Source organism: Mercurialis annua, linkage group LG3 (genome assembly GCF_937616625.2).
Source record: "Mercurialis annua linkage group LG3, ddMerAnnu1.2, whole genome shotgun sequence".
NCBI classification, from domain to species: domain Eukaryota; kingdom Viridiplantae; phylum Streptophyta; class Magnoliopsida; order Malpighiales; family Euphorbiaceae; genus Mercurialis; species Mercurialis annua.
The window spans coordinates 4,827,483-4,852,431 of NC_065572.1; the positions used below are offsets into that span (position 1 = coordinate 4,827,483).

Genomic DNA, 24,949 nt, shown 5'->3' on the forward strand with positions numbered 1-24,949 from the left:
TGACAGTGTGATAGTTTAGTGAAATCCATCTTAATTGATTAAAAATTTAGAAGACAATGAATAAGATTCAACTGTGGATTTGATTAAACCAAACCTTAATTTGTGCTAATTAATGGTCTGAAGATTTTTTGTCAGTTGCTTGCTAAATACTAAAAGGATAAATGTGTCAATGTTCTGTAGAAATATAAAGGATAAAATGGCAAAATTGTCATTTAAGAAAGAGCAAACCAAAAAGATATTTGAAGTTGCAAAAAGAAGCACAAGTTAGAACTAACATGTGGCATCAGTTTCTTCCGTAATAAGAATTTTCTTTGATTTTTCTTTTGCTTCCGTTTTCAAGAAACAACATATTATGTACTAAAACACAGCACTACTCATTTATAAAGTCTGTTTAAAGGGTCTGCAAAAGTTGATGGCTCAATTCACAGCACAGGGTCGTTTGAAACTGCTATTTAACAGTGATGGGATTCGGTATAAGCTTATTGGCAATGGATTTGCTGGTGGGTTGAGATCATTTCAGCTACAAAAGGGTGGTAAAGCCAGGTACAATGGTTCAAGCACGAGGCTTTATGCTTCTTTGAGAAGGAAATCTGAACTTTTGAATGCAGAAGCAAGCCTCAATTCTATGGAGGAGACTGATAGTGATGAGAGTGAAGATTATGATAGTGAGTTTGAAATAGATGAATTAGCTTGCTTTAGAGGCCTTGTTTTGGATATCTCTTACAGGTCATTTCTCTCATTTTCTCATCACTTTATCTTCTTGTTAGTTGGCTTTTTGCAGGTTCTTGGAATCTTAATGTTCTGGGTTAGCCATTTTTGCAGATAAATTACGTATTTGTTAACTAAGTAGCGCACACACTTCATTCAATCAATGTGTCTCGTTTTGGAAACTTCCAACACTTGCACGTTTCGGAAAAGAAACCTTATTTTTTACATAGAAAACCTCAAAATAACACCGTTTTACTGTGTCTATGTCCAAGTGTCTTGTTTTCCCGTGTGTTTGTGTCCGTGCTACCTAGTTTGTTGGTTAAGCATTTTTTATTTACCCCGGTGATGATTGGTCTTCAAGAGTTTTCTGATTCGGGTTATGCCTAAGCTTTTCTGCATCCTTAGTAGTTTGGATTTCAATTGTTTATGATGCTATGGTTGTTGTTTGGTATATGTTTTGCTGGTATCATATTGTTTGCAATCCACAGGCACTTTTTCTTTTGTGGTGCAAATCTTGTTTCCCTCTTTTTTTTTCACCTTTCTACAAATTTAGCTAAGACTAACATAGAGGCTTGCATATAGATCTGATTGTGTTGTGCTGCACCAGGCCAGTCAATGTTGTCTGCTGGAAGCGGGCTATATGTTTGGAGTTCATGGAGAAGGTTGGACTGATGTGGCGCACTACTCCATTTTAGATGTTTGAACAGAACAGTAATAACATTTAGTTTGGAATTGCATCTGATGCATACATTCTCATTCTGATGGAACATTTGTTTTTCCATGAGATCTTATCTGTGGAAAAATCATCTATGTTTTGTTCGAGAAATTTTTAATTTGTGTATGATATTAAGTCAGTTACCAATTTTACTATAGGAGCATAACCCTTGTAGCCTTACGCATGTTTTTTTTTTAATTTATTTCTACTGATAAATTTACATATAACTCCACACAAAAGACATGCATATATGGCAATGAAAACTTTCCCTCACGGATATTTCTGCTGATTTCTTGTTTTTCTATACATCCAGGCTGATGTACTAGAATATTATGATCAGACTGTAGATTCCCCTGGTGGATCCTTCTATATACCAGCTGTATTGAGGGTATGCAATTGAGGAGCATCTATGATATTTTAATTTTTCTTTTGGCACGTCCTTCTGCGGCTGTTTGTTATCTGTTTGTTAACTTTATGTATGTCGTTATTCATTTGAATTTACTTTACACTTCTTTTGCTTTCAGGTTCCGCATCTCTTGCAGGTTGTTAAGAGAAGAAGAATTAGAAACAACCTTAGTCGTAAGAATATATTATATCGGGACAACTATACTTGTCAGTAAGTATTCTGCCAACCTTCATTCAAGTTTATCATACTGGTCTGCAACAGAGACACTGGTGCACTGCATCAGATAACATTTGCATTTTTATCTGCTTGGGCTTTGCAAGTTGCATCGAATAATTCTAAAATTATAGATTTTTTTCTGGAATCCTGATTGTAATATTCATTACTGAAGGTTTTTGTCCGTCTCATGCTTGTTACTGATTAGCTTCATTTTCCATGAGGACGAACATGTATGATTTAGTATTAATCGCTTCTTGTGATGATATGTTATTAATTCTATGTCAAATAGGTATTGCTCATCTCATGAGGACTTGACCATTGATCATGTTCAACCGTCTGCACGAGGTGGAGAATGGACATGGGAAAATCTGGTAAGACTTTTCATCCCTTTTATTGACAATCAGGAGAAATCTTAATTAAATTTATATATAGTCAGCTATCAGAAATCAACAAAAATTATTTGAAAGAAGAACGTATGTGGAAGAAATAGTGTGGGGATGTCAGAATACCTGAGCAACTGCATGATTTTCCTGAATAATTTTCTTTATGATATATGTTCTCTTCCAAGTTTGTTGGGACCTGTTGAGTATTTAGATTTGTTAGGGAAGATCATCTGATAACCCAGTTCTTGAAATATTCTCTTAAGTTTCAGAATTTATGGTCTGGTGCTTCTTATATCAGGTTGCTGCTTGTTCTAAATGCAACTCAAAGAAAGGTCAAAAAACTCCAGAAGAAGCAAATATGAAGCTGCTTAATGTTCCTAAGGTAGTACACAGTTCTAATTTTCTCATGTAAATAAAATGATGCCTGCAGCTCGAAACTGATCTGATTAAAAGCTCAGATAATGATTTATCATGCTGATTATTAACTTTTTAAAGATAGCGAAGCTCGAAATTTCACCAACTACAACTGCGACTTGTTTTTGTAATAAACTTTTGACCTTGTCCTTACAGGCCCCAAAAGAGTATGACATACTTGCAATACCTCTGACAAGTGAAGCAATAATGATGCTGAGGATGAGAAAAGGAATGCCTGACGAGTGGCGTCAATATTTGGCAAGGCCATTCTCAGAAAAATGATGTTCTTACCTGCTGAAACTTGTACATTCTAGTGCTCTTTACATACACATATTATTTCTTAGGGACAATTTATCACCTCAGCGTTTAGGTCAAAATTGTCGTTTTCTCTCTGAATTTTAAAAACTTAAACAATTTCCTGGCTTTTAAGTATTAGATAATTGAAATCCCTCTTGTTGGGGGTTTTAGTAAAATGAAACTAAAATACCGGGGGGATAACAAATTTTTAACATTTAGAGAGAAACAATAGTTTTGACCTAGCATACGAGTGGTAGTAATTATCCATACTTACTCATGATGCCAAGTTCTTGAAAGTGCATTAAAATGTATGTATTGAAATGCAATTTGATTGTTGTATGCAAACATCAAAACTAATCATACAGTAGCTATGAATTACTTTAGGAGCGATCTTTCCGGTGTTTACTAAATATATTACCAAGTAATTCTCTAATGCGTTAATGTTATGGCTCCCCATTTTTCTTTTGTTCACCCTAGTTTTCTCCTTGAATAAATCAAGAAGTTCCGCACAAAATAGAATATCTTGCTAAGCTGTATATACTCTGCTCTTTCTGCTTCATGTGCTCCATGCTGGTGGTCTTTTTAGCATATATGTATGGACATAATCTTCAGGCACGGATTGAAGGGGGTTGAGGGTGGGGATCGCCCCCCCCCCCCCCTCGGCCAGCTATAGTATACTTGGGTATCACTGAGCGGTTTGGCTGCCCTTTTAGCTCAACAGTCACTACCTTCAATCCCAATTTTCACCTCAAAGTCTAAATAAAAATGATCAAATCCTAAAATTTGAAGACTTATTATCTTCTCTATTAATTATAATCTTACCATATATTGCATATTGTTATTTAACTTGTATAAAGTCCATATTTTGCCGCTTTTGCATCAGTAAATAATTTCTTTCATCTAGGAAGGACTAAAGTAAAAGAAAAACAACAATGTACGTATATGGATGTAATAAAAATAAGATATATATTTGATAGATTTTTTTACAGTTATTTCTTTTAATCTAAATTATTTATTTTTATCATTTGACGAGGGCAATTAATTTTTAAAGGATACTATTTTTATATTTACTATTCATTATGTGAACAAATAATACAATTATATGTTCAATTAAAAATCTTATACACCCACTAGCCGGCAATAATAGAAGAATTTATGTTAAACAAAAATAAAAGTATAGGGACATAATATAGAGAAATTAAGGTGTTGGATTCAAGTTAAAAAATAGAAGTGGAGTGACCTGAGAATAGGTCACGCCTTTTACTTTTAACAATTTTTTCAATTTTGAGAGAAAAATGTTTATTTTTTAAACTGGATTTTTTTATATTTTTATTAATTATGATCAATTTTTTTTTATATAATTATGTTTATTTTGAAAGTTTTTTTTTTGCCGTTGTTTTCAAAATTTTGAGTTTTATTTTTTAAATTCAAAGTTTTACATTTTTTCGATTACGATCAAATTTTAAAATATTATCAACTTTAAAAAGAGTTATTATAAAAGTCTGATTGCAACTGAAAAAAACAGTTTAGGTTTTAAAAAAATAAAATTTAATGCTTTAAAAATTATTACAATTTTTTTCCAAATTGAATATAATTATAATAATTAAAGATTTAATCGCAATTAATAAAAAAATATGAATTTTTAAATTTTAAAAATAGTTTTTAACACAGAAAAATCTAATAAAATGCAGTATAACTGATAAAACGGCAAATATAATTCCATTTCCATGCGCCAACGAAGTATAAAAAACATTTGCAGAGCTCAACCATTTCCATTGAAGCTCGTACTTAAGTCTTTACGCGTTGAGAGTGAGACTTAATGCTGCAAACTATGAACCCCAAGATCACGGCAACGATTCAATAAAAAAAAAATGAATTTTAGAAAGAGGTGTGTTTATTTATTTCAATTTCTTCTATTTTATGCAAATTCATGGCTACTTCATATATTTTCCATCTGTTTTTGAAATTCGATTCAGCATAAAAATGAGAGTTAGTATAAATTTTTGTTTTGTTTTTAATTTTGAAAGAAAATGCTCATCTAAAGTTTGAGAGTGAAACCCCAATTTTAATTTATGATGTAGTATTAATTTAGGAAAATTATACCACACAACTCATTCGTGCAGCAAACCAATAATACATTAGTTCTGTGTAATTTTTAATGATAGAATTAATAAGCAATAATTGAAAGATTTTCTATCGCAATGTTTATTTGCTTGTTGTAAATATGACATAGCACAACCATTGTATGAGATAAACACTCATTAATTTAACCTAATTAAACCATTGTTTTCTGTGAGAAAATGAAAACTTAAGTTATCTTCACTTAACTAAAAGAAGAGAAGAAAATGGCTGCAACAGTGGAAACTCTTACTCCCCGTTTGTTGAAATCTTTAAGGACGCGTTTGCAAAGTACATTGCGCTCCCCATTAAACGGCGTATCAGCTATTTGTTCACCTACAAGATCAAGGTTCAGAGAGTCCATGATTTGACTGTGTGTGATTATGACAATTCTGTAACCTTTCTTGTATCACATAGTTTATTAGTTGTTGGGAAACTGAGAATAGCGACACCAAACTCTTGAATCTTTCATACTCAAAAGTTTATGTATGTCTATCAATAGAGAGATCAGGACAAGCGTATTCTTGAGTGTAAGTTAAAAAGAATGTAGTGTATGCAATTTTAGCCCAAAATTCAATGCTATTAAATTCCTAAGCTGTTTCATTTTTGTATAGATTTTGCTTTTTGATGTTGATATATTTCTTGGAGTGCTGAGACAACTAGCTAGAGGTCATCCTTCCATATCCAAGACTCCGAAAGATTTGCTGACTGCACATCATATTTCTCCAATATAAGGTATTTACTTTATACTGAAAGGGTTTTTTTCGTTCTTTTCTGTTCACTTACTGTTGCAGTTGTGATTTAATTATGCTCGAGTTTTGTCCTAACTGCTAAATAGAAGGCAATACAAAACCCTTTCAACCCAACAGAACAATAGCATGACAGGAATTTAAAGCTAAACTTCTCTTTATTTATAGTATTTCTAAACAAGATGCAGAAATGCTATACGCATATTCATATCAGTCATCTCAGTATGTGACAAGTTATGAACTAATAGATGTTTTTAGGGGCTAATTAATTCTGGGAGAAATATGCGCTTTAAGTGGATTTTTCATTACTACAGTAAACTCTTGCTTCTCCGACAAATCTATGTCATCTCCATCAACAGCCATCCACTTAAAATTCCAAACCAAATTAGCCACAAAGTACTCCAAGTGAAGCATTGCCAAACCAAATCCAGGGCAAATCCTTCTCCCTGCACCAAACGGCATCATTTTAATCTCCCTACTGCCTGTTATATCAAATGCCTCCGGTCCGCCATTACTCAGAAACCTCTCAGGATTGAACTCCATGGGATCCTTCCACACTTTTGGGTCCAAACCCATATTCGCGACCATGAAATTTATAGTGCCATCTTTTGGAATCCTAAACCCATTAAGAACCGTGTCCTGTGTCACTGCGTGCGGCAACACAAAATGCCCCGGAGGATGCCTCCTCAGTCCTTCCAAAACCAATGCTTTCAAGTAACTCATCTTCTGCAAATCTTCTTCTTTGATCTCTTCCACTTCAACACTAACAACTTCTTTAATTTCTATGAGTAGCTTCTCTTGAATATGTGGGAACTTGATCAAATTTGCCATTATCCATTGCAGGGCTGTGGATGTAGTATCTGTACCAGCATCAAGAAATTCAGAACATAGACTAACTATTTCTTTTTCTTCAAGCTTTCTATTCCCTTCTGGTAACTGCAAATCCAGGAGCGTATCGACGTATGATACTATAAACTCTTGTTTTTCTTCATTATCCTCTTTAATTTTGCTTAAATTCTCGAGTTTCGCATTCTTTCTTGCTCTTATCAAAGGAATTAATACATTTTCCTTGTCCTGCTGAAGCTTATACAATTCTTCCCATCTTCTCCGGAATAAAATCCTGGTTATACTCGGCAAGAAATTCAATATGTTGAAACGACCAAAACTCAATAGCATCATACGCTGAACTTTTTGTACTTCTTTAATCTTCTCTTCGTCAAGCTTGTCTCCGAAACACATGAGAACTAATAAACAGAACATGATGTAATGAAAATGCTCTTTAACATGAAACCACTCGCCACTTTCTGAATGATTCTTGAGGCGATTGATGAGGATTTCGAGCACCCATTTTCGAGCTTGTGAGTAAGATTTTACCCGCGAAGGATGTAGGATTTCAGAAGTGAGGTTCCGACGTAGAAGCCGCCATCTTGGTCCATAGGGAGCTGAGCTGATGTTGTACTGGTTACTCGATATTATCTTGCTGACTGCAAGCGCTGGAGGGCGGTCTGCGAAGACAGCTCCGTTCTGGACTAGTGCTTGATGGGCAAGAGAATGAGTAGTGACGAAGATTGCAGGCCGAGAACCTATTCGTAGAGTGATGATAGGACCGTATTTTGCACGCAGGCTGCGAAGAATGGGCTCGATTTCTGAGAAAGATTTGACAAGCCATTGAAGGCTGGTGATGATAGGAATGGAGAAAGGTCCGGGAGGGAGATTGTGAGAAGGTTTTCGGATGGAGAAGATGAAGCTGAGGAACAGACAGAGGGATAAAGAAAACAGGATGATGAACCAAGTTTCCATTTCTTGTGCTTTTTTTCTGGTTTTTCTGGTTTGTGTGTAGATATTATGGAGAAAGATGAGACTGAAATTGAATCCTGAAGATGTGGCTATAAAAATGCAATATTGTTTTTGTGTTTTTGTCCGTTCTCTTCCCTTCTAGAGAGTCTGAACTTTTTGGTTCTCTGACTTGTGAGCCTGCAGAGCTAACTTTTATGAATAGTTAGATGCAATTTTAACTTCTTTGAAAGGACATTTGTTCCTGAAACGTCTCATTTTCCCGGTCTTCACCATTTTATGAGGTTAAAATGGGATATTAAACTCTATAGTTCACCCAATTTTTCTCAAATTATAAAAAGGTCACTAAACAAATTTTTCTTCCAGCATGATTAATACTTTTTATTATAAAAGGGTTCACCCATATAAAACGTACCGTTGTCACGCAAAAACGCAACATTTTTGATTAAGTGGCAAGAGGAAATTACAAAAAAGAATATAGCTCAGTGACCTTTTTGTAATAAAAAGTATAACCCAATAAATTTTTTGTAATTCACGAAAAGTTTATTGTTCTTTTCGTAATAATGGAAACATTTTTGTAACAAAAGGTATAGTTCAGTGATCATTTTATAAGAAAAATTTGTTTAGTGACCTTTCTGTAATTTGAAAAAAGTTTGTGATCTGCAGAGTTTAATATCCAGTTAAAATGCATCAAAAATTTGGCCCAATGTTTAAAAAAATCCCGACCTTATAACCCCTTTTGAATCCTACCCTGACGTTGAAAACTTGTCAATTTACCCTATTTCGCATTTTATTCGGTTAAAATGCATCAAATCAGGATACGTCTGATCCTTAAATTTGTAATTTAGTCAAATAACAATACTGTTAACTATTTTAATCAATTAAAAATAAATTTTTCTATTTTCAAAATCAATTAAGAATAATACTCTTCGGTTCAAAATTAAATTAAGGTTAAAATTGGACTATTCCGGTTCCTGAATTGTTTATATTGTATTTTTTTTCTTTAATTGACCTAAAAATGCTAACTATTGTCTTTAAATGATCAAAACGGTGAAAGTAAATTTTGACTCTAAAACACAAATTTAAAAACCGAATTGATTTTTTAATCTATAAATAGACTTCAAGAAAAATTGTGCAATCTTTTTATGTTAAAAATTATTATTGCAGTAGCCAATCAATTAAGTAACTTTTTAGTCCTATCTGATATTTTAATTTTTTTAAAAGCAACCAATCAATTCGACAACGAAATGGACCGATACTAACCATTGACTGCAAATATTTAGCTAATAGAAGAAGCAATTAGGAAAAATTATAATTTGTCTTAAGAAAAGGACAAATTATAATGTTTTATTGGTTGAAAGTGAACTCTTATGCATGGCATCATCTCCTCCACGAAATGTTGTGATTCAAAATGTGTTATCACTCATTTGATGTATGTCGTTCGCTAGAATCCAATCAAATCACAAAAAAAAAATCTCATCTTTTAACCCCTTTTCAGCACCCTAATATTGCAATTTTGTCAGTTGCACCCTAATTTGCACATTTGGGTTTCAATTCCACCCTCAAAATCAAATTGGACTCTTTTTCGCTTGGAAAAAATTCATAAAAACCCTTATAAAGTACTCGTTTGAACTCTTTTCACACAAAAAGTTAAAAACGGTTGACTTATTTTAACTTTTTTCAAATGGAGAAGAGATCAATTTAGCACTTGAGGGTGGAATTGAAAATCAAAGGTGCGAATTAGGGTGCAACTGACAAAATTGCAACGTCATGGTGCATTTGAAAAAAGGTTAAAAGGTGGGTTTTTTTTTTGTGATTAAGCCAAACTAAAAAGGTTAGAATATTGACTTTTATAGTTTATATTGTTGATATTTTACTAGTTAGAGCTTCTGCTTAATAATTTTTTTAAGAATAAGAGAAGTATATTTTATTTAAAGGATAGAGAGACATTCAAGAAGAAAAGGGATACCGAGTGGGATTAGTTTGGAAAGTTTAAAGGTGTCGTCTCATAGTTAAGACCCAAAACCCCATGAACTTTGTACCCAAAAAAAGTGAAATGAACTAAACAATTACAGTAAATATAAAATCAACTCAAATAAAAATTACGAAAGAATATATATAATTCTAATCCACAAAGCAAATAGTATGTTCTTAAGGTCTTGAAACTGAAAAGCTTTAAAAAAAAACTGAATTTGGTGAAACTAAACTCCTTGAAAACGCAAATTCTGTGAGCAACTTATACGTTCGGAAATTGGCAATGTTAACAAATCTATAGTGTTGTTCTGCCTCTAAATCATTTAGAATCAACAGGTCACCATTATATTTATCAATGAGAAAAACTGTTTTGTTCGTATAATTAAGCGGCAATGGAATTGTACGACTCACATAATTTCTAGGTAGTTTTGGTGTGGAAATGAGCTTGGTCCACGAGTTTGGCACTCCAAATTCTTTCATTAGCCAGATGTTCACTGAACAAGTAAAAATTGAGGTCGCTGTCAAACAAAGGCATCCTTGCAAAACACCCAAATCCGCATGTGTACCAGTATCGCAATCAGCAGGATGTTCAATCTCTGTGGTCGTCTCGCTTGCTAAAGAAAAAGAAACAATCTTAATCTCGTTGGCTAACCAAGACTTCGCGTGCACCCAATTCAGAGATTCGTTAAAATTTACGCCATTCCTATCTTGACGCGTAACATTTTTAACTTTCCGCCAACAATTTGTTTTCAAGGAAAGAATTGTAGTCTCTATTCTGAACGCGTCTATTTCAGGAATATGAACCGACTGTCGAAGCAGTACCTTGTAGTCATTGGTTGATGAATCATAGCCCAAGTCATAGCAGGGACGCTTAGAACCATACACAACTCCTTCGGGCAATTTACGACTCTCCTTAGTGGAAGGGTTCATTAAAGTTAACTGGCCATCAGAATTTCTGACGAGTAACAGGCCATCGCAAGACGACAGTATCGTGGCATTGCTTAAAAGTAGATTATGTCTGAAGGGTAATTCCATTTGGGTACAATTTCCTGAGATTATATCATCAAAAAAGGATGTCTCGCAGAAACTATAATTGTTGTCCAGATTTTGGAGAACAAATACCTGATCATATGTAGCTTTCTGTGATTGAAAGCGATGTAATTTTTTAAAGTGGGAATCGGAGATTAGAGAGTACCATGATTTTGATACGCATTTGAAACGTAGTACCGACTTGACGGGGAGATACGAGAGTATACCACAAATAACGTCTATGGGTATGTCAGCTGCTATGGCTGCGCAGCAGAGCTTCTTCATCGTCTTCTTCTTATTAGTTGCGGCAAATACCAATATCAGGGTTTTGCCAGGGTTTTATACATATTTACATGAATTATTTACAATAATGTCGCAAAAAATAAAAAGTATTGGAAAAATAAAAATACGTATTAGTTAATTTATTTTACAGTTTTTTTTAAAAAAAGATGTTTAAATAAATTTGATTTTTTAATTACGAGATAATCCTTTTTAATTTAAAACTAATTGGTGACCTGATTAATAGTTTTATAATCATTATCTAATTATCTATAGAATTAATTAATCAATTTAATTATTAAAGATAGAAACAATTTGAATAAGGATTGAATGAATTTAATTTGAATATGAATAGGATTGTTATTTGATGATAATGTTGTTGTGCTTAAATCCAATCGAATCGCAATCTAACGTTTTATCTAATGTTTTTAGTTAGTTATCTCAGAACTTCGCTTAGAAATTTCAACTTGATTATTGATTCCTCCATTTAAAAGATCATAATATCAATTTTTCTCTTCTTACTCTGAATTTTCAGCTTTCTCTACACAGCCTTCAATCAATATTAAAATTCTTTTTTAAGTTCAATCGATCTGGATTTATTATGTTTTTTTATATAATTGGGGAGGAGGGCGCGCTCATAACAAATCCAGATGTTTATATCATTTGAGTTATGGTGTTTATTTTGCTTGACAACATTGAAACCACAGCATTTGTTAAAGAAAAACTATGTTGTGTATGGCTAATTTGATTTGAATCTGCTTCTTTTTTAAATCTTTTAGGTGCTATACAATTTTTTTGAGCATATAGAGTCGTCAATATTTACACCAAATTAACAATCAAAGCTCATTTACAAATTAAACTAAATGGTAGGTCTAGCTACTACACAATTGGATTATGAATGTCGCATAGAACTAAAAGATGAATAGATATGATTGTACCTTGTTATCGACACCGATCAATCGTCGTGTGGCTACGAGGTTGAGATAGCAATATTATCTACACTCTAACTTCAACAACATCACCATCTTTGAGCTGAGTATTGGGCAAAACATGCTGACCATTCACCAAAACCAACTTACCCTCGAGACCTACTCTTCTACCAGCATCCGCAGCAGTGCTACCGCTCCTTAATCTCATTATTTCACCATGCGGCCAGCTTATGATTACCACTTCACCAAGAATCACAGAATCTTCCAGACGTTGAAACTTAATATCGTACTTAGATTGCCCGAGACTTGCTTCAGTGCGTAGTTGCTCTTCCCACCGGAGCATTGTCCTCAACAGACGGACCTAACATATAAGATTAAGACTGTGTCAGCAGTTCTGGTTTTAAATTTAAGGATAATTATCAATCCCTTGAGGTTTGGTCAAAATCATTGTTTCCCCAGCATACGGACCTTATTATTGATGCTCGAGTCAATCGAATTGGAAGCAAAAGAATCTGAGTGTGGACTAGATTCAACAGAATCAACAGGTTTGCCTTCAAGAACAGCAGATACAACGGACCAATATTCAGCTTCTTCGTGCTCCGTCAGGTCAATAACCTGGATGAAGGTTGGTAAAAGGCGCTCAAATTGATCTTGCTGCATGCCAAAAATACATACTGATAAATTTCTTGCGAGGTCCTACAGAGTACCATGTTAAAAAGGGCAATATAAAAGGTTCATCCCATTGATAATGTAGAACAGCATGTAGCAAAATGAAGGACTGATATGTGATCAAATCCTGTGAAGATATGAATTCTGATCCAAGAACCCAGTCAAATTTATGGTTACACAAGCTAAAGAACCTTAATATTGCATACCGTTGATAAAAAGAAAAGTATCTTTAAGGCTTTGTTTGGGAGAAAAGAAGTAAAGTAAAGTATGGATTTTTAAAGTACAGTTATATGAAGAATGTAAATATAATTAAACCAAGCAAACACTAACTAATAAATAACAAGTCAAAGACATGACCAACGGTGGCTTTATTCACTATTGAGTCCTCATCCTAATACCAAAATTCAGAAACATGTGATACAATTTGTTTCATAAATCACTTGCAGTGAAAAGAGGTACTGCATATTAAAAAAGGATGGACAGAATATTATCGATAATAACAAGAACCAAAACAGCTTCCAGCTTCTAGTCGAGTTTGTCGGTCTGAGTTAAACATACCTTATGGTACATACCATCTCGACAAAGTGTGTATTTCTCTAAGCATGTACACCAATCCCCATGTCCTGGTTCACACCACCACTCATCTGATACCTGCCGAGCAAAAATGGCAGCACAATAGGCAGTGTTATCTGCTTCATAACCTTTCCCAGTTCAGTAAAATGAATAAGAAATAGAAACAAAAAACAAAAAACAACTCACCTTTTTAAATAATCTTGCGTAAGCTTCCCAGCGCTTTGTTGGAAAAGAAGATCTCCTGTCAGCTACTGCTTCAGAAGCTGCCAGTCCAAAGCTCACAGCAACTAGCAACTCTCTTCCTTCTTTATCTACTCTGAAATTCAACTTTCATGCAGAAATAGGTAAATTTGAAGTTTAAATAGATTGCAGAAGTACCATGATAAACATGGTGTCACACCATACCTGATTATAACAGCAGCAAGTAAGTGACTTCCTTGAACTCTGAGGACTGGATGTCCCATTTTTAGGGACCTGTATTTCTGAAACTGATCGACTCCTAAAGAATTATGATCCTCAATATCTGTGGAGAGACAAGAGGATGCCTCTGTTTCAGACTCATCCATGCCATTAATGAACGGCAACTTATTCCCAGTTTCTTTGTAAAGCCAGTGTGCTGCAAGTCCATGCTCTGCATACTCATGCATTTTCTTAAAAGACAAACATATATTGGTTGTATCAGTTAAACCAAAAATCATGATAACTAACTTCAGCTTCAAATGAAGGAGGAAATAAAAGCATAAGTTTGGCACCTGTGTTCTTATTTGGACTTCCAAAGGTGCACTATCAGGACCTTGTACTGCCGTGTGCAGAGACTGCAAGTGAAAAGATGTCTCAAGGTTAAAATGCGACTCAAAATAGATAACTTGTGGTGAAAAGACAAATAAAACTCTGCTTCTATTGCCTTCACAGGATCTTTTATGATTCAGAACAATAACATATCACGAAATATGCCTATCTACAAGAATGTAACATGTTTAGATGAAAATGGTGCACCTAATCAACATATATTATCTGACTGATTTGACACATCACCTGGTATCCACTTGGCTTTGGGTTAACAATGTAGTCATCAAGTTCACCATCAATGGGAGTCCACAGCCTGTAAGAGAAGGTAAAACAGCATGATAAATCACCTGCCTCATCCAACATAAATCTTTGCATAGAGCAAGGAAGCATCACCTGACATCAAAATGCCCCGTGATATTTTATGTTAAACCTAAAAATGCATGAGCATATGACAGGACTCCCCAAGCTAATACTATAATAAACCGCGTTAAAACAAAATAACAATAGCACCAGAGCAGTTAATCCCAACAGATTAAGTGTGAGCATGCACATATATGTGAATATACCTATGCACTATATCGAGAAGACTGTAACAACACTGAATTGCAGGTCCATGTAAAGTTCCATTCTTGTCTCCAACAACTACTCTCAGTGCCCGGGCATCATATACCTTATCAATGTCGACATCTTTCCGCTTCATCTACAGAGATTAAAGACAAAAATAATTTGCAAACTAATTGCTGAAACCAGAAGACAGACATTTTTAAAGGGGAAAAAAAGAAAAAAAAAAGTTAAAGACTAAGTATAACTGAAGATCATACGAAATAAAGGTAACACTATAATTTAGTATAACTGAACTAGAAGTAATATACTACACCAAACAATGCTCGCGCCAATTTTTATGATAAAAGCTAGAGATAAACAAATTGAGGGACATTATTGCTGACAGATATTGATTAAAAGAAACCTCAAACTTCAGTAATACCTTGCTATAGACACTATACAAGCTCTTAAGTCGGCTAGATAAAGTCACTTCCATTCCCGGAACGTAACTACAAAAACAAGAGAGAGAGGACATCCATTATCTAGAGGAAATCTGATGATACAAGTTCCATAGGCATGATATTCAGAAAATGAACTAACATATTGCACCATATTTATGATTTCTTCAAAAAATAAAGGCTTCAATTGCTAGCAAGAAAACACAACTTACGAAGTTGAAATAAGTAGCTCCCTCTCGAGTGCTTCCTCACAAGCAATAAGCGATGCTAGAGCAATTCCAGCATCTTGAACAACCTTTGGTTGTCTTTGGGCATCTGATATTCTCCTTAGACTATTAAGAAACAGCATCCCTTTTTTACGATCCAATAGAACATCGAAAGGCACAACAGCGTCCAAAAGATCCTGCATATAGAAAACATAAATTGAATTGACTCATGTCATTGAAGCTTTTTCTAACTCTCCATAACTCCAACCTTTGGAATGTCAAACAAAATGAATATGCATTTGGAATTCACAACATGCTAGCTTCCCAAAGACAACAAATTAAGCCGGAAATAGAGGTTTGAAGAAATCCTCTGTAACAAGTATCAATTATGTTGTATGTACCTTCATTCTTGAGATATCATCTTCAGGAGTCAAATTATTCTCATCCAAAGGCAACAAGTTCAATTTGTTGGATAATCTTCTTGGCCATCCAGCTCTGCTGCTAGAGCTCCACATGAAAGCCAGATCAGCTCGCATGTTCCGAAACAACTGAGGCTGCATATCATATAGAATTAGAGTATGTTAATTAAAGGGAAAAAGAAGGATCCTGCTGAATTCAGTCTCGCCCACAACAATAATAAGTTTTGTTGCATAGGTGTAGATTGCAACCCATTCTATCCACATCCTTCTGTTTAAAAAAAATCTGCTTCTAATTTTTGCTGGAGTTGCACAGCACCATACACTTGCTAGGGACAAAACTCATCCAATTCATGTTCAGTCTGCCACAACCTAGAAGTTCATAGCTCATACAAGGCATGTGATTATAACTGTAATGGAGCACGACCTCAAACATTCAACGGCTGAATTAGTACAAATGCTGACTTTTATACCTAATACATTATTTAATTTGCATTTCTCAAAATCTGATTAAAAAAATGCAAAATCCAGTTTGGGTGCATTCACACAAGTAAATGAGATTCCCAGCCATCATAATCATAATTTAGTAATGTCTATAATTACTTAGTAGTAGGAAATCAACAACAGTTTAAACCCAACAAGAGGCTCAGAAAAGTGCAAATTCTATAAGGTTATAAGTTCATATTCAACGTGGTTAACCAAAATCATTTATCAACTATGCCATCATACTGGAGAATTATTAACATCAGCTATAAAAAATTGCAACACAAACCGTATTTAAAGTTTAACAGACTCCTACACAATTTAAATTTCACACCTGAAGAACAGCAAAACATAAATCTTCAAGTTCAGCTTTCAGAGCCCACATGCCCAATCTGGAAGCAAGTGAGCACCAAATATGTAGAGTTTCCTGTGCAACAGCTTGAGCCTTCAAAGATGGCAGAGCGTAGCTGCAACAGAGAAAATTAAATGATCAGTACCAAATACCAAGTACCTTGATCCATTTAGAAAAACGGGAGACCATGCCTAAACAGGGAAAAGAAAAAATATTGTGACCATGTTAGTAAAAGTCAAAAACAGTACATAGTCCTCATATTGTGAAGGCGGTCCGCAAGCTTGATGAGTACCACACGAGGATCATCAACCATACCCAAAAGCATAACTCGTAAATTATTTGCCTTGAAAGATAATGAAACAAAAATAACACTCGAGTTAAAAAACATTATAACACTAATGACGATACAAACTGATAACTGTAGGATTTATTATGTCTAACATCATTTTGTATATAATGCAAATAGTTGTAACATAAGACCGACACACAGACCCATGCCTTGGACAGAAATTAGTTTCTCACCATTGGTAAAAGGGTTAATTGCAAATTAAATCACAAACTTTAGCGTGATTCGCAATTACAGCACGAACTTTAAAACTTGGCAATGTTAGTGACCAACTTTCAATTTTTGGCAAATTGAAAAACCGACCAATCATGCAACACGTGGCTATATATTATAATGTCCACATCAGTATTTTTTTTAACTCGATGTTATGATTTGCCAAAAAATAAAAGTTGGTGACTGACATTGTCAAATTTCAAATTCGTGTTGCAATTGCAAATTCGCTAAAGTTCGTGATTTAATTTGCAATTAACCCTTGGTAAAAATAGTAAATTTATCGGTGCTGCATAATGGATAAATGCTTTGGAAAACTCTACATTCCCATTGATTATAAAGATATAAATATGCTTTACTGTTTCGTAATAAAGCATCTCATGTTTTCTTTTTTTCTCTTTATAACAGGCAACAAGAGAATGCGCATATACATTTAGTTGTGGTTACATATTTTATGAAAGAAAGAATCCTGATTTCCACGTAATACACTATTATGCAATCATTAGTGCATTATTATGCAATCATTACACAAAACTTAAGCTCCGTACCTCTTCCTGACCGAGTGTACTCTGGTTCACATTTACCCTGCGATGTCTCCGTAGCAGCTGCAAAAAGAAATGTTGGCAAACAGCATAAAAATGGTGAATATCGTCAAATTAAAGAATTTTCAAGCACACAATAATCACAGGAAGAATGCATAAGAAACAGATAGATTTAAGGGCAGTAGAGATATAGATTAACAGTGGACCCAAACTGAAAAGACATCCTAAAATTAGCAAGTTAACTTCAACCAGAATGGGCATGAAATTTTTTTACTGTTCCTGTCCTGCTATTGTGCAGGATAAATATCTTATTCTTAATAGTTATTTAATATCTATAATTGACCTATAAAGAAAAACATTTTATCCTTTGAAACATGATAAAAAGGAAAAAAAAGAGTCTATGTAAGAATACAATGAAATAAGAACTTAGGAAGAAATATTATCTACAATGTTACTACAAGCTTCCAAAAGCATATATGCAAATGACTTAATAAAAAAACAGGCTAATTTCACATGATATTTCAACCGAAAACCAAATTATAGAAAGAAAAAGAATCAAATTCCAAAATCCTTTTGTAGTCTGCAAATAAAATAGCTTCTGCCAGTGGTAAGAGCTACTTTGTTAAGCTATTGATTCAAATACTCCTAAATGAGGATCCTAAGAATTAAGAACACAATTTACCACAACTATGCTAAAAAGGAGGGTGTATCCACCAGCCACATTTGTATTCCCTTCCATAGAAACACTTCGAACGAAAAGCCTCGTCAAAATCCTTGATCGAATGCAAAAAATTCAGAAAGCAGAAGAAAAGGAAGATGATTAATTAGCTAATTACCTGATTTATAAAACTTAATCTGGAAACACCAGCTACCAACTTTGCTACATCTTCACCAAACTCTTCTTCTACATTTTGTAAACTTTCATGCGTATCATCTACCACATCATGAAGAATTCCGGCCACAACAGTTTCAACAGCCTGTAATACATTTCTAATAATCTCAGTGAAGAGGCAGATATATTGGCAGGATAGACAAAAAGGTAATGCTCCTTGAAAAGAGTAACGTAAGCACGCATACATAACAATTAACAAACAATAAAATTTAATCAAACCAGATAGTAACCTAGATAGCACAGACACGGACACGGGGAAACAGGACACTTGAACAAGGCGTTATTTTAAGGTTTCCTATGTTAAAATTGTAGTTTCGTGTCTGAAACGCCAAGTATCCGATTTTTTCAGAAAAAAGATTGAATTTATTTCTTTTAATTGAGTACATACCCTTATGCCAGTTGAAGGAACAAGCATAGCAAGAATTCTTCCAGTATGAATACAGTGAGTCAAATAAGGTTCACCAGTTTTCCTAAACTGCCCTTGATGAGCTTTTTTAGCAAAATTAATAGCCTTTTGCACCTGCCTTCACAAATTCCAAACATTTTTAGTACCTTAACCCAAAAATTAATAATTAACCGCAAATTAATGATATTAAACCTGTCCATCACTAAATATGCTACACCCAGTCACATCTACTCCATCAACGATAAAACAACCTGCACAAGTAATACAAACAAGAAAATTACAAAATCACCCCATAAGTTTACAATAATTTACAATAATTTACAATTTAGTCCACGTTGTTAAAAAAATAACCTGGTTGTTCCTCGCCCTTAGGCCACAAAAAATCGACCTTAGTAGAGAGACAAGCGCCGGAGGCAATAGCGACGGCGGTGACAGCAACTTGAGTGATCGCGGAAGTGACAGCGCCATGGAGGGAGGTAGAACTTCCGGCGGAGGCAGCGGCGGCGATGATGTTGGCGGAGGTGAAAACGGAGGAGGAGAGGGCGAAGGAAGGGTCGAGAAGGCAGCGGAATTTGTAGGAATTGGAGGAGCGGAAATAGTAGGGGTAGAAGTGAAATTTGTGGAGAAATGGAGTGGTTTTTTGGGTAAACATGGTGGGAATTTGGGTGTGGTAGCATAAGGAAGAGGATGAAGAGGGCATTGAAAAGTGTGAAATGGAATTATTTGGGGTTGAAAATTGAATTAATAATAATTGTGGGGATTTTTTGTAGTGTTGGTTAGTGTGTGGTGGTGGTGGTTAGGAAAAGAGTGAATTTTGGAGGGAGAGTTAAAATAATTAAATGAAAATAGTAATAAAGATGTGGTGACGGTTATAGAAACGTTGCGGATTCTGTGTCGCTTTTGATAATACAAAAATTAAGAAAATAAATGATGCTCTCGTTGAGAGTTGAACTCAAGACCTCCCGCTTACTAAACGGGTGCTCTAACCAACTGAGCTACGAGAGCTATATGCTTACCCAATAAAATTAACAGGTTAATACCGAACTAAAGAATAAATAAATTTAATATTATTTTAACTTTTAATAAATGTTTCTGGTTTCAAATTGAATTTAATTGTGATGTGTTCTTTCTAATTGTGTTGATGTTTTTCCAAATTCTATCAAAATTTTATTGTTACATGAGACTCTTGATCCATCTAGTTTATTTGTTGTAGATTTTTTTTGTTGGCTCAATAATTTTCTATGACGATTCAAACTTGCATGTTGCGAGTTCTTGATGAATCAAAGAATATAAAAAAAAATCAGCGCAGATATGTAAATTCAATATTTTCAGAAGCAATTTAATAAACGTCTTATTCGATGTTAGACTGGAGCTAATACTAGTAATATTTAGAGGATCCATACTTTTCTTAAAAGAAGTGGACAAAAGAAATTATTAAATTCATATAGTAATAATATTATTTGAGAATTTAAATTAACAAGGTGGACAATTCACACGCTATGGACTCGATATGTATCTTATGGGCTTTTTACATAAACATCTAATATTTGTAAAAATATATCTTTTATACGGGTAAGAGTTTTCAATATGAAAACTACCATCCACGCTGGAGATTATTACTTTTATACGGAAAAAATATATTTTCTACTCCAAGTCAAATCCTCATAAACCAAATATTTTTCTCTCTCCTCAATTTTCTCTCTCCTTTCTCTCTCTCAACTCACCTTTTGTTCTTCGCACCAATCCGCCTCCGCTGTCCCATTTCCATCGTTTCTCTTCCATTGTTCCACCTCCGTCGTTCCACCTCCATCGTTCTGCCTCCGCCGTTCCGTCTTCGTCTCGCCGTCATCTTTCTTTTATCGTTTTAATTTCAGATTTGAATTTTTTTGTTCTTTTTTTTTATTTTCAGATCTGTAATTTGTTAATTTTTTACTGTTTTTTCACCATTAAACATGTATAAAAGAGTATCTTTAGAGAATCTAATACTCATTTCATGTTATGTAGAATAATTTTGTGATTTTATGGAATAAAATTATGTTATTTCTGCATTTTTCTTGTGTTTCTGCGTTTTTTTTAATTCTGCAGAACGATTTGTTGATGATGATTGATTGCTGAATTATTGTAATATCACAGTGTTTTTGATTTTATGTTGACTTTATGTTGATATTATGTTGCTATCAACTGATTTTTTTTATTTTAACATTGGCAAATAAAATAATATTGTCTGTGAAATAAACTAAAAAATTAAATTAAATTAGATTGAGACTAGATAATGATATGGTATCATCATGGAAGAAGACAAATAACGAAGTTGAATTATTATATTGATATAGTGTTGACATTGTGTTAATTTTCGGTTGATATTTTGTTAATTTTAGCATTTGTGAAAAAGAAAATAATGATGTTAAATTATTATGGTGTTACAATGTTAATCTTATGTTGATATTGCGTTAATATTATGTTGATATTTAGTTGATTTTATCATCAACGAAAAAAAACACATTATATGTGAAAATAAAATAAAAAAAATGAAATTAAATTGAAAAAATGTTGAAAAAATAAAAATTAGTATAAAAAAAATTGAAAAATTTGAATCAGTTAGTTTATTACATATGTTGATATCAACATAACATCAACACAATATCAACACAAGATCAACATTATAACATTATAATAATTCAATATCATTATTGTTTTTTTCACCAATGTTAAAATCAACAAAATATTAACCGAAAATCAACACAATTTTAACATTGTAATATTATAATAATTCAACATCTTTATTTGTCTTCTTTCCCAATGCTAACATATCATTATCTAGTCTCAGTTAAATTTTTATTTTTTTAGTTTATTTCACGGACATCATTATCTTATTTGTCAATGTTAAAATCAATAAATATCAACCGATTATCAACATAAAATTAACATAAAATCAACAATACTGAAACATTACAATAATTTTATCAATTTACCATCATCGACAAATCGTGCTGCAGAATTAAAAAAACGCAGAAATATAACCAAACATAGTAAAACTGCAGAAATAACATATTTTCATTACATAAAATCATAAAATTATTTTATGTACATGAAAATTATTATTACATTCTGTTACTGGCGTTTTGCGTTTGTAACAACAAGCGTGTGAAATGCGGGCGTGCCAGGAAGCGGATTCCAAAATGTAACTTAACTTCTTAAACGAGCGATTGGGGTTTGGTTAACCTTATAACAAGTACTCCAATCAAGTAATGCTAAAACAACGAATCCAATTGTAAATGTGTTTACTAATTGAATGAAATGAAAATACAAGTGTTTGAGTAGAAATTGCAAAAGTTCAATCGTAAAGTTCTTTACTGATTGAAGAAAACTGAGAATGCTAAGTGTTGAGTGTTTTTGCCTTTGGGCTGGTTTTTGTTGGATTTGATCGGGGGCTGCAAATTGGCTGCTCTTCTCTTATTTATAGCTTTTTCCTTTGAAAACTACTGCTTCATGTTTCAACTGCACACGTTCTTCCCCACTTTCAAAAACTGTCAATCGTGTTTTGTTTCTGCTGCACGTGCTTTTTAACTTCTTTTCTTCTGGAATGGACTTCTTGGGCTTATGGGCCATTTAAATTAATATTTAATGGCCATCTCAAATTTGGGCTTAATCTTCTGCAACTGGGCCTGGACTTTTTGAATTAGAGTAGTCAACCTCTAGAAATCAACCTTTAGAAATAAACTTCTGTCAACATTAGTCAACCTCTAGAAATCAACCTTTAGAAACCAACCTTTAGAAATCAACTTCTGACAACATTAGTCAACCTCTAGAAATCAACCTTTAGAAACCAACCTTTAGAAATCAACTTCTGACAACATTAGTCAACCTCTAGAAATCAACCTTTAGAAACCAACCTTTAGAAATCAACTTCTGAAATCAACATTAGTCAACCTCTAGAAATTAATTTAAGCCAATCATTAATAATACCTCTTTTATCTTTTGAAAAGAATAGGGGCTTTATGGCCTTTAAGCCATATTTTTTAATTTTGGTGCAAACAATGCCCCCTATATAATTGGCTTTTTAGAAATAAAGCCATTTATATGTATTTCTTTTAACCAAAATTTAAAATTTTAGCTTTCACAATGGTTAGGCCTAAGGTTTTATTTTCTGAAATTGATAAAAATTTATGGAAAGGTGAAAATTATCTAGAAAATATGGTCTCAAATGTTTCAAAAGTGTGTGAAAAGGTTTTAGAAGATCAAAAGATTTCAAATTCATCTTCTCCAAAAAGTTTAAAACAAAACCCTAATTCAAAAGTTAAACCCAATTTTTCCCCAAAAATCACCAAGCCTCAAACAATGTCACAAATTGAAGTAGAAGGAGAACAACCGGTCATCCCCACCGCACCTCCGGCGACCAGCTCCTCGTCCACGCCCAGCAGCTTCGGCGTGTCACCTCTCACGGCAGCAGCCTCTCTCCCGCCGTCCAGCTCCTTGCCCGCAACTGCTGTCCCGCCGTCTAGCTCCTCGCTGGCAGCTGCTCTCCTGCCGTCCAGCTCCTTGCTGGCAGCAGCTTCTGACCTTTCATCGCCGGCAGCCTCTTTTCCGCCAGCGGCAGCGTTCTCCTTGGCAGCAGCGGACAGCAGCTCGGTGCCGTCATCAAACCGTTCCTCTCCGCCTGCAGCTGCTCTTCCACCGTCCAGCGTCTCACCAACGGCAGCGTCCTCCTTGGCAGCAGCGGCGTCTTCTTTCCCTTCACCGGCGACAGCTCCAACGTCTAGCACCGTTTTTTCCCAGCAGCAGCTAGGCGGCGATGGTGGTCCGGTGGCTGATCCTTCCACGGCGGCAGCAGGTATATTCTCCTCGTTCTCTTTTTTTTTTTTAATTAACTAATTGCTTATGATTAATTAGTTCCTAGAATTTTGAGAATTGAGGTGATTTTGTGTTCTCACTTATTGAATGAGATTGGAATTTAGGATTTATTTTTCCAAATTCTCTACCAATAAGGTTTTGACGTAATGTCGTCAATTTTATTTTTCCATGCCAATTTTAGATGAAAATGACTTTTAACAAGAAAATTAATTTGTTTGAATTTGGTTCAATGTCAACATTTGAACTTTTAAATGCTAATGATTTAATTCAATGTCAACATTTGAACTTTAAATGCTAAGGATTTTAGCATGTTGTAATTTTAACTCTCTTTTTTTTTACTTTTGTACATGGCGGTTTGCCAACCAATTTGGTGGCGGATCCTGCATCTTTGTCTCGTGTTTCTCCATCATTGGCCGTGTCAGGTAAAATTTCACCTAACATAGAACAAATTCTTGAATTTTAGCATGTTGTTAACTTTGATTTTATTCATCAATTGAAATCACCCTTTACAGCTAGCGGTTTGCCAACCAATTTGGTGGCGGAAATTGTAGCTACTACGCCTGCTTTTAGCTCTGAGACACCAACTTCTGGCTTGGCAATTTCAAAGGCAACAACTTCTGGTTTTCCGCCAATCAATACCTCAGGTAAATTTCTTTTGAAATCAAACTCTTAGGATTTAGATACTGTGATGTGATGCTTGATCCCTTTTGGTTTACCTAAGATTGTGATTTTTGCTTGTGCACTTCAAACTTAAACAACTTGAATTTAATTGCTTAACATTGAATTTAATGCTAAAACAACTAAATTCAATTATTCAAAATTTTAGCTTATTGCCGAGAACCATTTAGATCAATTGCCTAATAGTGTTTGGCATCGATTTCAGACCTTGCTTCGGCTTCTAAAGAGCCGTTGGTCCTTTATCTAGCTGATGGTACTTTATTTACACCACCCTTCCAACCCAATGTAGTGACCAAAACTTTACAACAAACTGTAGCCCTATCAACTGGTAAGGATTGATCTTTAGGACTTTAGATGCATTTTGTCTTTTGAATGGTTGAATACATCTGTATCTTGATATTTGCAGGTTCTCCTAAGTTGGTAGCTACCACTTTTTCTGACTTCGCGGCTCAAAAGCCGGCCTCCAACCCCTTTGCTATATCATCCACCTCTTCTCCTCCAGGCAAAGGTAAACCACTATATTA

General features: G+C 34.3%; 5 protein-coding genes and 1 non-coding gene across 7 annotated transcripts; 1 reads left to right on the forward strand and 5 right to left on the reverse strand.

Annotated features, from left to right (window-relative positions):
- The first annotated feature begins 152 nt into the window (after positions 1-152).
- On the forward strand, positions 153-3,263 carry LOC126675089 (uncharacterized). Its single transcript, XM_050369669.2, has 7 exons — positions 153-726; positions 1,316-1,370; positions 1,737-1,811; positions 1,948-2,039; positions 2,335-2,416; positions 2,727-2,810; positions 2,999-3,263. Exons 1-7 carry the CDS (start codon positions 413-415, stop codon positions 3,122-3,124), a joined length of 828 nt encoding a protein of 275 aa, XP_050225626.1. The 5' UTR covers positions 153-412; the 3' UTR covers positions 3,125-3,263.
- Positions 3,264-6,145: 2,882 nt separating this feature from the next.
- On the reverse strand, positions 6,146-7,988 carry LOC126675088 (cytochrome P450 89A2-like). Its single transcript, XM_050369668.2, has one exon. The coding sequence runs from the start codon at positions 7,804-7,806 to the stop codon at positions 6,268-6,270; it is 1,539 nt and encodes a 512-aa protein (XP_050225625.1). The 5' UTR covers positions 7,807-7,988; the 3' UTR covers positions 6,146-6,267.
- A 1,704-nt stretch (positions 7,989-9,692) lies between these two features.
- On the reverse strand, positions 9,693-11,170 carry LOC126674704 (F-box protein CPR1-like). Its single transcript, XM_050369191.2, has one exon. The coding sequence runs from the start codon at positions 11,086-11,088 to the stop codon at positions 9,976-9,978; it is 1,113 nt and encodes a 370-aa protein (XP_050225148.1). The 5' UTR covers positions 11,089-11,170; the 3' UTR covers positions 9,693-9,975.
- A 655-nt stretch (positions 11,171-11,825) lies between these two features.
- Positions 11,826-19,624, reverse strand: LOC126673611 (uncharacterized). 2 transcript variants are annotated; one of them, XM_050367819.2, is made up of 18 exons: positions 19,248-19,624; positions 19,089-19,147; positions 18,879-19,010; positions 18,435-18,575; positions 17,605-17,661; positions 16,749-16,843; positions 16,483-16,615; positions 15,651-15,803; positions 15,256-15,446; positions 15,028-15,094; positions 14,609-14,742; positions 14,289-14,355; positions 14,006-14,068; positions 13,659-13,903; positions 13,440-13,569; positions 13,239-13,331; positions 12,480-12,665; positions 11,826-12,372 (listed from the first exon to the last, which is right to left on the reverse strand). In XM_050367819.2, the coding sequence occupies exons 1-18, from the start codon at positions 19,594-19,596 to the stop codon at positions 12,079-12,081; spliced, it is 2,589 nt and encodes an 862-aa protein (XP_050223776.1). In that variant the 5' UTR covers positions 19,597-19,624; the 3' UTR covers positions 11,826-12,078. The 2 variants fall into 2 exon arrangements, with proteins under 2 accessions (XP_050223776.1, XP_050223777.1); XM_050367820.2 differs by having other exon boundaries at positions 18,879-19,014; positions 19,248-19,335.
- Positions 19,625-19,827: 203 nt separating this feature from the next.
- Positions 19,828-19,901, reverse strand: TRNAT-AGU (transfer RNA threonine (anticodon AGU)). Its single transcript has one exon. It is a non-coding gene; the product is annotated as a tRNA-Thr (tRNA).
- Positions 19,902-23,227: 3,326 nt separating this feature from the next.
- LOC126672168 (uncharacterized) lies at positions 23,228-24,096 on the reverse strand. Its single transcript, XM_050366114.1, has 2 exons — positions 24,087-24,096; positions 23,228-23,745 (listed from the first exon to the last, which is right to left on the reverse strand). The coding sequence occupies exons 1-2, from the start codon at positions 24,094-24,096 to the stop codon at positions 23,228-23,230; spliced, it is 528 nt and encodes a 175-aa protein (XP_050222071.1).
- Positions 24,097-24,949: the final 853 nt, after the last annotated feature.

Bases quoted from the DNA above. Each gene is read 5' to 3' on its own strand.
- LOC126675089 (XM_050369669.2), top strand. From the start codon at position 413: ATGGCTCAATTCACAGCACAGGGTCGTTTGAAACTGCTATTTAACAGT. The intron at 727-1,315 runs GTCATTTCTCTC...GTGCTGCACCAG, and splicing joins GTTTTGGATATCTCTTACAG to GCCAGTCAATGTTGTCTGCT. The intron at 1,371-1,736 runs GTTGGACTGATG...CTATACATCCAG, and splicing joins GTTTGGAGTTCATGGAGAAG to GCTGATGTACTAGAATATTA.
- LOC126675088 (XM_050369668.2), bottom strand. From the start codon at position 7,806: ATGGAAACTTGGTTCATCATCCTGTTTTCTTTATCCCTCTGTCTGTTC.
- LOC126674704 (XM_050369191.2), bottom strand. From the start codon at position 11,088: ATGAAGAAGCTCTGCTGCGCAGCCATAGCAGCTGACATACCCATAGAC.
- LOC126673611 (XM_050367819.2), bottom strand. From the start codon at position 19,596: ATGCCCTCTTCATCCTCTTCCTTATGCTACCACACCCAAATTCCCACC. The intron at 15,804-16,482 runs GTGTGAAATTTA...TATGATATGCAG, and splicing joins TATGTTTTGCTGTTCTTCAG to CCTCAGTTGTTTCGGAACAT. The intron at 14,069-14,288 runs GTGATGTGTCAA...TTTCACTTGCAG, and splicing joins CAAAGCCAAGTGGATACCAG to TCTCTGCACACGGCAGTACA.